Source organism: Crocodylus siamensis, chromosome 2 (genome assembly GCF_052110815.1).
Source record: "Crocodylus siamensis isolate JL-2025a chromosome 2, ASM5211081v1, whole genome shotgun sequence".
Classification (NCBI taxonomy): domain Eukaryota; kingdom Metazoa; phylum Chordata; order Crocodylia; family Crocodylidae; genus Crocodylus; species Crocodylus siamensis.
The window spans coordinates 180,403,349-180,415,328 of record NC_143396.1 but is presented as its reverse complement, the minus strand read 5'-3'; the positions used below and the strand labels follow the sequence as shown (position 1 = coordinate 180,415,328).

At 45.8% G+C, this 11,980-nt stretch overlaps 1 protein-coding gene and 1 long non-coding RNA gene across 2 annotated transcripts; both read right to left on the bottom strand.

Annotated features, from left to right (window-relative positions):
• Nucleotides 1-681: 681 nt before the first annotated feature.
• Nucleotides 682-5,896, bottom strand: TNNI2 (troponin I2, fast skeletal type). Its single transcript, XM_090032472.1, has 5 exons — nucleotides 5,740-5,896; nucleotides 5,114-5,242; nucleotides 3,800-3,889; nucleotides 3,097-3,273; nucleotides 682-1,141 (listed from the first exon to the last, which is right to left on the bottom strand). Exons 2-5 carry the CDS (start codon nucleotides 5,234-5,236, stop codon nucleotides 1,046-1,048), a joined length of 486 nt encoding a protein of 161 aa, XP_089888598.1. The 5' UTR covers nucleotides 5,237-5,242; nucleotides 5,740-5,896; the 3' UTR covers nucleotides 682-1,045.
• Nucleotides 5,897-9,218: 3,322 nt separating this feature from the next.
• On the bottom strand, nucleotides 9,219-11,580 carry LOC149871414 (uncharacterized). The gene is made up of 2 exons (XR_016440223.1): nucleotides 11,195-11,580; nucleotides 9,219-9,253 (listed from the first exon to the last, which is right to left on the bottom strand). It is a non-coding gene; the product is annotated as an uncharacterized LOC149871414 (long non-coding RNA).
• Between the last annotated feature and the right edge of the window lie 400 nt (nucleotides 11,581-11,980).

Here is an 11,980-nt window from a genome sequence, read left to right as displayed (position 1 = left end):
AAGAGTGCTGCGAGAGGCATAAACTTCAGACTAACAAAGCTAACCACCTCGTTAGTGTAAGATCACCACTTAATTTAAGGTGACTCTCCTGTTGTTTGTTGTCTGGTAGCTATATTCAATGACAGAGAGTCTGGGATTAGAAATCAGGGAGTTGCTTCTGTCCTGGATGGATTAAACACAACAAAATGCAGCTCATGCTTCACCTGCATGCAAGGGGGGAATGCACCATGGGCCAAGTTCTGATATCAGACAGATTGACATACAAGACAAGGATCTCAGTTGCCTTTGATCCACTTTATATAGAGCATTTGTTCAGCCACAGATTTCTCAGTGTCTTATAGAGGGTGAGGAAAAGTAGCATTAGTGCAATTTTGCAGACGGACACAGTGACTTGCCTGAGATCAATTAGAGCAGGCCAGTGGCAGACCTGGGAACAGAACCCAGATCCGTTGCAGTGTGGTGCTCTATCTGTTAGGTTACAATGCCTAATTACTTCCTCATTAGGTAATCATCAAGGATCTACCTTGCTGATATGGCCCCACTAGTCACCAAGGCCTTAATGTATGTGTCTTGATCATTTGATTATCTCTGCAAGAAAGTTTCATAGCCCCACCCTCTCCAAGAAATAAGTGGCCATGTGACACAAAGTCAAGGCATGCCTGGTTCTCCGAAGCGTAAAAATTCAACTATACTTTCAAAGCTTTATTTACACCATTAAGATCACTTTGAAACAACAGATCTTACAAAATTGCTGGATTAAATTGCATTTGATTTGAGTTCATGCCACTACCATTGTTTCAGAATGTAGTTAAGACATTTTGCGGTTTAAGACTCTTGTTTCCATAGCAACAGTAGGGGGTGGGATGGCAAGTAGGTCTTGTATCTTGCATTGCTTTATGAAAAGTGACTGTGGCCTCAGGAAATTTAGCCCTAAACAAGGATACTAATGAGCTGACTGGAAAAATAATATAGGTGGCAGGAAAGGAGGAGGAGTAATTTGGAAGTTGGATAGACAGAAGGTTTGCAGTGACCAGCTCCATGGGACTTAGGATTCAGCCTCAAACATCTTCTTCCGGCCCTCCATGCCAGACTTCTCCTCAATGTTCTTTCTCCAGTCACCCACGTCACGCAGATCCTTCTCCTGTAGATGAGAAAGAAAAGGAAACGTGAATGTGCTTGGAGTGCTATGCAGTGCTCAAAACCAACTGTCAATTCTTTAATCAAACCTCCATCCCAGTGGGGCAAAGAAGAAGTGCAGTCCCTTTGGCAGGTAGCATGCTTTTCTCACATTCTTAAAGAGAGGAATTCATCCCTGTGCAGAAGGCTAACTCAAGACGTATGCCCAACAACTCTAACTTTGAAGACTGGTGATACTTCAGTGGTGTATAGGCCTTGTGCTTGCTCTTAGCACAGAGGCGAAATGCAACCCTTTCAGCCCTGAGTGCTTTCCATATTGTACATGCAGAGGCACCCCCTGCTACAATGCATCCATCTTTGAGGTGGGACCAGGCAGCTGCTTGGCAGTGGACAACAACACTGAACAACAGTTTTGGATTGGAAGTAGCCTATCCATCAAGAGGAATATAAGTGGGCTAAACACATTAGTCCACACTGGAAGTAATCAGGATTTTAGAGCTATCACAGCTGCAAAGACAACGGGGCCAGGCAAGAATGAATGGAGGACCCAAGTCTGAGTACTGCAGGTCTAATACCTGCTAAGACAATCTGAGCTACAGCGGAAGTGTATATCTTTCTCCAACATGGTGGTAGCATTCTATTATCATTAGTAGAGTATGGTCATTTGATACTAATGTCTAAATCACCCATGGAAACACCAGAATGCATTCTGTTAAAATCTTGACATTTGCCTCTTGGTAGCAAAATGTTAGGGCAGTAATATAAGCCCAAGCTCTTTTTTACTGCAGAAAAGTACCTGGGGGTTACTGTGGACAATAGGCTGGATATGCGTCAACGGTGTGCCCCTGCGGCCAAGAAGGCTAACAGCACACTGGGCTGCATTAATAGGAGCATTGCCAACAGATTGAGGGAAGTAATTATTTCCCCCTATTCTGCACTGGTGAGGCTACATCTGGAGTTCTAGGTTGAGTTTTGGGCCCCCCCACTACAGAAAGGATGTGGACAAGTTGGAGAAGGTCCAGCAAAGGGCAACAAAAATGGTGAAGGGGACGGGGCACATGGTTTATGAGGAGGGGCTGAGGGAACTGGAGTTATTTAGTATGGAGAAGAGAAGACAGAGGGGGATTTGATAGCAACCTTCAACTGCCTGAAGGTAGGTTCCAAAGAGGATGGAGCTAGACTGTTTTCCATGGTGGCAGATCACAGAACAAGGAACTAGGATCTCAAGTTGCAGCAAAGAAAGTTTAGGTTGGATATTGGAAAAAGCTTTCACCTTCGGAGGGTGGTAAAGCACTGGAATATGTTTACTTAGAAAGGTGATAGACTCTCCATCCTTGGAGGTTTTCAAAGCCTGGTTTGATAAATGATGATCTAATTGGTGATACTACTGCTTTGGGCAAGAGGTTGGACTAGATGACCTCCTGAGGTCCTTTCCAATCCTCATTTTCTATGATTCTATAAATGGCTTCAAGCCTCTGACATTATGTAACTTCATGACAGCTGGGAGCATTCATAGATGGAAAGATCCCTGCAGGAGAGGCAGAGAAATGACCATGCCACAGAGACAGGACTACTCTCAGAGTGTTAGGAAAGACTGACCCAAACCACTGAGAAGGGTTAAGGAAGTCATAGTTTACATGGTAGAAACACAGAATGCCAATGTCTGATACTCCTGCCTCTTCTGAGGATCCAGTTTTTTTTGTCAGACATCCCTGGTCAAGTTATGTTACAAGGCCCCCTCTGAGCCCAATTGAGAAGGGATTTGAGTCTGTTATCCCCTGGCATGCAACTCAAACTCTTTAACTCAAGGTGTACTGATTCATGTTTTCATCTCTTTAGGCTCCTGTTCACATCCAGTACATCATCCAAGATGGTGACTGCCATCCCAACATACAGGAGAACATGATTTCCCACTTATAATGACCAACTTCAGTAACCATGACAGAAGTAGTGTGTTACCTTCTCAGTGTCCTCCTTCTTGACCTGCTTCAGGTTGGCTCTAAGGTCCATATTGACCTTGTGCTTGGAGCCCAGGAGGGCGCGCAGCATAGCGTCAGCAGACATGCGGACCCTACGCAGGGGTGGCCTCTTGAACTTGCCTCTCAGGTCAAATAGTTTCTGGCTCAAGTCTTCAAGCTATGGAGAAAAAGAGAGGAAATGGTTTTGGGGTGGGAAAAGGAGAGGAGAGGGTCAATGATGTGGTAAGATGGAGGTACAGAAAGGGGAACAAGGACACAAGGGACACCAAAGTGCACATAGTGAAGGGTGTGATGGGTAGGGTGCACCATCTCCAAAGGCAAATGATGGGTTCAGCAAAGCACAGGAAGTATTAACAACTGGGTTGCTTTGAGGGGGCTGGCAGGTACATATGAAGTTTGGTAGGGTTTACAGAGAGGAGATACTCATGCTATAGAGCAGTGGTCTCCATAGTGGGGTGCGCAAGACGATCCATTGGGGTGCAGGAAGAAAATATTAGAACTTCTATTTAGATGTATATTTATATAAATATACATACATTGGGGGTGCATACTCAAAAATTTTTTACTGATAGGGGTGCACAATCAAAAAAGTTTGGAGACCACTGCTATAGATAGCAGAGCTCAAACCTGAGCACACTCCACAGACCTCCACATCAGAGATGGGGCTGCTAAGGGAAGCTTACCTCCTTCTTAGTCTTCTGTAACTTAACCTCTATGTCATATCTTTCCTCATCCACCACTTCTACCTTATTATGAAGCTTTTTGCACAGGTCCTAGAGAGAAACAAGGAAGGGGATGAAGCACCAGGAAATACACAAACTGAACTACTTGTCTTTTCCTTCTCCCCTAACAGATATGCTCTCCTGGTAGCTCTAGCTATGCACCTGGCATGGACCATCAGGGAATGAATCTGAAGCCCTAGGTCAGCGGATCTTGAAATGTAGTCAGTGAGTCACAAGCCAGTTCCTGGTCTCTGTTCTATCTGCCTCATGGACTTCCAGCAGCACTGCATCACAGAGTTCAGCTTACCCCACCAGGCTTGACATTTTCCTGGCGCAGAAGAGTCTCCAGGCAGCTCCTAACCACTCAAGCTAGTTGCATGCCATCCCATTCTCCCTAAGCTTAGCAGACATGTCCTGGTCCCATGGCAATTCTAGGCTTGTCCACAGTCCACCCACACTGGGAATCAGTAGCCTAACAACCAGGGAACCCAAAAATCTGCTCTGCAATTTTACCAGTTTGCCAATCCAATGTGCAAATATAGTGTTGGGAAAAGCCTCAGTACCCACTTCCAAGGGCAGGAAAAGTACTCATTTAGTGACAGATTATGTTCTTCACCAAAGTGCAGAGAATTTTAGATGTCTTTGGAAGAACCTGGACAACTCCTTAGTTCCCCCCAAAAGAAAAATTGCACTGGGACAAAAGGATCTACTGAATCCATGCAATTTAGTATAACTGCAATTTGGAAAGTCCCCCAAAAAGTCAAGCTTGTGCCTCACGTGTGTGTTTATGATTGGAACTATTGGAGCTAGGCAAGAAGCTCAGTGAGGTTCCTTTCCAGAAGTGGTCTGGGTACGTTCAGAGGCAACCAGCTGGCTGCAGAAACTTAAAGAAGCAACAAATACAGCAAAAAGTTTATTTCTGGATGCATGCATTGTCATCTTTACTTTGTTGGGAGGACAAAATGTCAGTCTCTCACTTAGAGAGCCAAGACTTTCCCTCTCATCAGCTACCATGCTAGAAGTAGAGCAGATGGGTCATAACCTCTAGGAAGGATGTTAGCTGATACCAGGGATTCACACTCACACTGTCCCTCTTGTACTGATAAGCTGGAGTGGTATTCCTGTTAATTGGGGTCACAAGATACTGAAAAGCTCTGGTGTAAGAAAATGGACAGTGTCAATGTGGTCTGGAGGATCTGAATCAGTAGCATAAGGGACACCCCAACCATTTTTTTGCTTTCAGGGAAGAAGGGAGGGAAGAGACTATGCTCTTACCTGCAGTTCTTGCATGGAGTGTGGCAGCGACAAAGCAGGACAGTGTTCAGCAAGGTAATTGGCCTTTTCTGATGCTTTAGCTGCTGTTTCTTTTTCTAGCTCTTGGGCAGCAATCTGGAGCATAACACTCTATGGGACAGAAAGGAGGGAACTCTGGTTACCTCTTTAAGGGATCATATAGCTACTCCAGGCTCAGCCTCTCAGTTGGAAACTTGGAAGGGAAGATAATGGACGTGCTGACCACAGGGGGGTCATGGATGCTTCCAGACCATCCTGCTGCTAGCAGGGATTACTTGCTCTAAAAGATGGCATAGGAGAACTAGCTGTGGGGAGCACATGGCTCCTTCAGTACCAGAGGCCCTGTTACAGATGTTGGAAGAAGACTGGCTGTTGAGAAGTATGAGGTAACACCTGTCCCAACCACTCCTTGCACAGGTGTCAGCCAAGGGCAACAACTCCTAGCTGTGCTGATCTCATCAGGAGACATGTAGGGAATGGAGTAGGAGCACTGATGCTGAGGATCTCTTGGATTTTGGAATCTCAGCTCTGGATGACAGGGAAAAGGTTCAAGGAATGATGGCTTGCTCAAAACAGGAAGGCAGGACAATTATAGATCAAGCACATACCTTCAGATGCTGCCGACGGGCAGTGGCGGCCCTCCTCTTTTTCTAGAAATGGGAAGAAGGAAAGAAGAAAGCAGGTTACAACATCCTTCCTCCCTTCTTTCCCACCCCCAATGAATTTTTAGATCTGTGTCCCTGCCCACAAGCTAGCTAGACTGGAAAGCACTAGGGACAAAAAAAGAACTGGGCCCACAATGCAACAAACAGCATCCAGGATCAATCCCCTACCACTCCGTGAAACAAGGCCACCTTACACCTCAGTGATGAATCCCATAGCCAGTGGACTTTACAAGGTTGCTGTGATGCATATTAGCCAGTGAAGCTCAACACAGAGATTTTTGCTGACCCTAAGTGCTGCCCACCCTCCACATCCAAAAATCATGAATCAAACCTGAAAACCCATCAAGAGGTTGGCTTAGAAAATGATCTGTTTTGCTTGAAGGTGGAAAGACAAATTAAAGGGACCCCAAACACTTTAGCCTTTTGTTTTTGAGGTTAGTGTCACATTTTCTTGCTTTTTTCTTCATGAATGGTAGATTTTTTGGGTGGAGGGAGGTGGGGGGGCGGTTAGATACTAACTGAGATTTTCTCATAGTTCTGCATATTCAGGAGCTGAAATGGGGCCATTAAGGTCACCAATTACCACAAGAGTACAAGCTCAGTTTGTCTAAACATAGTCAAGGACCTATGGACAGAGTACACGAGGAAAAAACTTGCTGGGTGGCTTTGGAACTAAGTTCAGTTTCCAACCCATCCTAGGTCTGTCAGTTCATAGTATTTCTATTTGCAGTTGTTGGGGCACTGAGAAGGCAGGGCTGTGGGATGTAGAGATTTGTCACTGCAGCAATATGTCCACAGCAATTGGGCCATGTGGGCTGGGAGGCAGCTATTTTCACACACCAAGGGGGAGGATGTGAGCAGCAAAGCTGTAGGAGACAGAATGAAGCCAGGCTTGTGCCTGGCTACGCTACTTTGTTCTGTCCGCGTGGGGTGAGACCTATGCAGATTCATGGCTGTAGGAGTGAGAAACGCGTTGGTGCTAGGGCACTGGGACAGCCAGATCCATCACTTCAAGGGGAGGAGCAGAGCAGCAGGGGGTGTGGAAGCTAGAAGGCAAGATGCAGGTGTGAAGTAAGGGGCATGGACAACTTCTCGGCAGCACATCTACTTTCTGTGTGCTGAGCTGACCTCTGAGCCAGCTCCTCACCTGCACTTAGGGCTTCCACTCTAGCAACCTATAATTTGGCCAGCATGGATCATGACATTAATAGGAAAACACAGGGATTGCTCTAGAAAACAAAAAATTGGGGCCACCATCCTGCACCAGCCAATGCCTTGAGGCCACAGAAGAATAAGAAAATCTTTTTCTCATAATGCATTTGGTGAACCAGGCAATGCTGCCAATAAGAAAGCCCAATGGGAAATGTAAATGCCTTTTCTATTTCCGCCAAGCACCAAAACTTTTGTTTCCAGGATGGCTTATTTTATGCTGGAAATGTGACAGACTAATTCAGGCTTCCAGTGCTCCTGGGGGAATGGGCCAGTAAGAGCCTTTCTCTGATTTATAAAAGTCACAACCTCTATCCCACACTGCAGTTGTTCCCTGAACATTTCACTCAAGAAAGTGAGTATGTATGAGAGTGGCTGGGGCAGGGGAAACACACATGCTCGCATTTTGATATGCATGTGGGAAGAAGCATCCAGATGTTCCAGCGGCGCTACCCGGGGGAGAGGAGAATAAGAATCTATAGACTGGCCGATAACCATTCACACTTCTATCACAGCTTTCAGCTTGAAGAAGTGCAGAGGTCTCCACAGAACAGAATGCATGAAGAGCTCTTCCCCACAGAAATAATGCAGCCACCTCTGAGGTGAAACAGCAGCAACCTAGCTGCATACAACTTGAGACAAAAGCTTAGGAAGTAAATATCCTACATGATTGAAATAGCAGAGGGGATGGGGAGGGCTGAGCAGTGTGGATCATAACAACTTCAGTGGCAATTTAACTAGGATGTCAGTGCTAACTTCCTTTCCCAATGATTGTCATTATTTTCTTTTAATACCCTGGACCCACATCCTTACATGATTCCAATGAGACTGTTGCTTAAGCAATGATAGAGTATAAGCCTGGTCAGGCACTCAAGAAATATGATCTCATGAGCAATAAGGTCCCTAGGTTTTGTTTCTCAGTTGAAAGAGGACACTTCTAGCAGCCTGGTGCCTACCTTGACCTGTCTTAGAGCATTGGCTTCAAAAGGCTCTCAAGACACCTGTCAGATTATCAACCCATACTATTAGTGCCTGGTTTCCCATAGAGTTCTTCCCTGTACAAGTAATAACAGGGTCCACCTTCTACAGCCTTCATCTGGTATGATTTGAGGCAACACAGAGAAACTCACCAAAAGGCAATTCTAGGTAATGCTTGCAGAACCTACAACAAGTCTTGTTGATAATTGCTCTGGCTCCTATATTGACTAGTGAGACGTTCATCCTGGAACTGACTCTGAACAGCTCAGGGATGGGATTTCACCAGGTACAAAAATAAGAACAAGTGGTTCTGAACTTTTCTGAGCTGATGGGTGTCTTTCCAAGGTGATCCCACCTGTCCCTCTCCCTGGGCTACGTGGCAATAAGCAAGCCTGGTTGGGATTCCCTACACTCATGTACCCCATTACAATCCTAAGGAGCTATTCCCAACCTCAGCATAGGTGAGTGAAGCATGATGCTAGGGCTTGTACAGGCCTGATTCTGTTCGGGCTGAAGTCACAGGGAGTTTTTAAGTGTGCAACCATTGATTGTGCAAACCTAAAAGTGGGTCAGACAGCATCACCTTCAGAAAGGGGTTGGACAGTGATTTGTCAATGGCAAACTAGAGAATAAACAGTGTGGGCAACAGCCATCTCAATGGGAGAGGATGCATCACCACAACAATTCCTATCCCTTTAATTTCCTCTGTTGCCATAGGACTTATCCAGCCGTGGACCACAGACACCTACCCACTGGGCTGTTGGCGACAGCTTCACCTTGCAGCCAGTTTGCAAAGTAAAAATACCCTTGGAAAAAAATATAACCCTCAAGCTAAGACCAATAAACATGACCTCCCTCCAGCTACCCTCCCCAAAAATATTTCTTCCTGCTTTTATATTCTTGGACCCTTGTCCTTAGAAACTCTTTTACTACAAGAAGTTTGTTGGGGCAAATTTGCTGTGGACAGGTACCCTGCAGGAGCTGGTCTTTCTAATAAGGTACCATGAAGCTAGGTGCATTGTCATTCCTATTGAACTTTACTAAGAGAAAAATCCCATAGAGAAAGAAACTTACTTCTTCACTGCTCAGGGAGAAAGAGACAGAAGAAAAGGGAGGGAGGGAAGAAAAAAGAAACAAGAGATTAGCATCATAATAAAAAACAAGGAATTTTGGAAAAAAAATCTTCACCTAACAACTAAAAAGCAAACAAGATCTATGATATTTGAACACAGAAACTTACTCAGACATCTTGGTTTAGTTGGTTATGAACCTGCAATTAAAAAAAAAAAGATGTAAAATAATGATTTATATTACATGTGAATTTGTTGGTTGTTTGTACATGTAGTTCCATCAGAAAAGAGGAATTGGTTTGTTCCTATTCCCCAACTTCCCTAATCTTTCGTCACATGGGGAACTAGCTGCAGCTTGTGGCTGGCTGCCAATTATGTCCTCACCCTCCCTTCCCCCTCCACAGCCTGAAAGTGCAGCACCCGGGGCTTTTTGACTGGACAAAATCCCCATGGGCAGAGAATGACTGAAAGTATCGCTCTGTTGAGACAATTTTTGCAGACAAGGGAAATCGAATCCCCAGGAATCCCTTCTCTTGGTGCCTTTGGAATAAGGAACATGCCACTTTATACTAAATTCCTTAGGATACTCCTAGGTTCGATTCCATGCACTGCCATAGCTTCCAATGTGTGACATGGAGCAAGTCACTTAGTGGTGCCTCAGTTCCCTATCCAAAAATGGGCATAACAGCACTGGCCAACTTCAGGGGGCATGTTGTCGGACTAGATACACTGAAGAGACACTCAGATACTATCATAATGGGGCTAGGTAAGAATCACAGATAGGTAGCTAAGGTCAAGGCAGCCTGTGTTCCTTTCCTGTGCATAGCATCTTGTACAATGCCAGCTGTTGGTGCTGGCACAACACAAATGATATAGTAACAGACCTCGAAGCCATGACTGTGTTGGCAGAGCAAAGGTACAGGAGGATTCCCTCATGCAGTTTCCCAAATCGCCACTCAGACTGGTATATATTGCCCCCCCAGAAGGGAACATAGTGTAACACTTGGCATGACCACACTTTCACTGTAATTTTTGTATAGATATATATTAAAAGAATTGACTGATTGATTTGTTTTCCCCATTTTTATTTAGCAATGTGAAATCTGAAGGGTGCCTATTTGGGCTGGGAAGGACACAAAAGAGTTACTGATAATTCAGGCAAGGGGAAAAAAGAGATGGGAGTCCCAGAGAGGAGGTGCAGAAAGCACCACGAATCTGCCTAAAGAAACTTTATCTTGGGATATGTGAGGGGGCCAACACATAGCCAGGGAGAAAGTGCTTCTAAAAATGGTCACGGGGTGCTTAGAAGGAGCTGCAGCTGTCTCCTTGGACTGCTGCCGTTCTCACTCACAGTCCAAAGGACTTGCGGAGGTCAAGGCACTGCAGTGGCAACCACAGGTGGCAAAGCTACAGCTGAGGGACTTGGCATCTGTGGAATGCGGGTTATTTTTAAACAAACTTCACCCTTCTCAGTTTAATTCCAGTGATGGGCCAGTGCAAAGAAAGTCAAGCAGTGGGACTTTCCCATTCCCTTCTTGCATCTAAAAATATTAGCATCTGCTCCCAGCAGCCTTCTGTTGCCTACTTAACAAAATCAAGCAAGCAAATTCAAGAATCAGCTGGTTATGGTAAATCATAGTCTCTGCTTTGGGACAAAAGTTATTGCCTATGCTTCAAAAATGTCCATGCTCTGCAGGCATGGTCGGAGTGGAAGAATCTCAAAGGGCCAGATCATCAGCTGCTGTAAATTGGTATAGCCAATGGAGTTATGTTGATCTATGCATAAGAGAGGGTTTCATTTGCAGAGCCTTGAGAATTAGATCCAAGGTCAGCCTTAAGTAGCATGACTGTTTCCTTTTACTTAATTACATGGGGAACATAGAAACAAACAGCTAGATAAGCAGAAATGATGGTTGCAGATGCAATCTGTAAGCACAACACACTAGAGAGGACAGATCAAGCTAAGGGACATAGATACTGTTTCCAGCTCAGGGTCAAAACTCCTCCCACACACACCCCAGCTGAGCAGAAATAGCCCAGACCCACCAGCACATCTCCCACAAACTCAGGAAAGCAAACTCCATTCCCCCAAAATCCTGTCACAGCAAGGCAGGTCAGCAAGAGGCATGCAAAGGTCTCACCTAAGTCCCAAGGAGAAAACCAGACAGCACAGATGGAAAGACAGGACTGACTGGCAAGCCGCAGGCAGCTGCCTCAGTAATGGGGTATAAATGGGCTTCTCCGATGGCTCAGCAGAAAATCCACCTTCTCTTTAAGGGCATGGAGACCTCCTCAGACCAATGATGTTCAAGGCTCCAGAAATGCAGAGCACCTCCCTTGGCTGGAGCAGTCGACCCAGGCAGTGTTCAAGGCATCTCAGCGGAGAGAGGAGCTGGGCTGCATCATGGAGTCATCATGGGGGAGCATGGTGGAGGCTCACAGCTTTACTGTGGTGGTGGAAGAAGAGGTGTTTTGCAGGGAAAGGGTGGATCTGATGAGCTGCAGCAGTCCTGAATCCAGGGGCTCTTCTTTATAGACCTGATGCAACATCCCCCCCTCCCTCCCTCCCTCCCTCCCCCAGCCCACCTAGTCTCCTTTGGCCTGTTTCAAGGGCAAGAATATTCCTTCTCCAAAATTCCCACTGTGGCTGTGCTGAATGACCCTCCTATGCATGAGGCTGGGTGGCCTCTGAGACCCTACCCGTGCCAGGTCACCAGGAATGATGCTCAAGCCAAATACGCCTGGCAGGGAGTATGACAAGGTGGCTCTAGGTAAAGCTAACTCAGGCCTCTCTGAGAAGCACCACACAGCATCATGTAGACATCCCTTTAGCTGAAGAAAGAAGCGTGCTGTTCACACTCCCTTCTGCCATATTCTCTTCTGCCCCAGGCTGCTGTAGCATACAGAGGAGAGGTCCAGTTCAGATC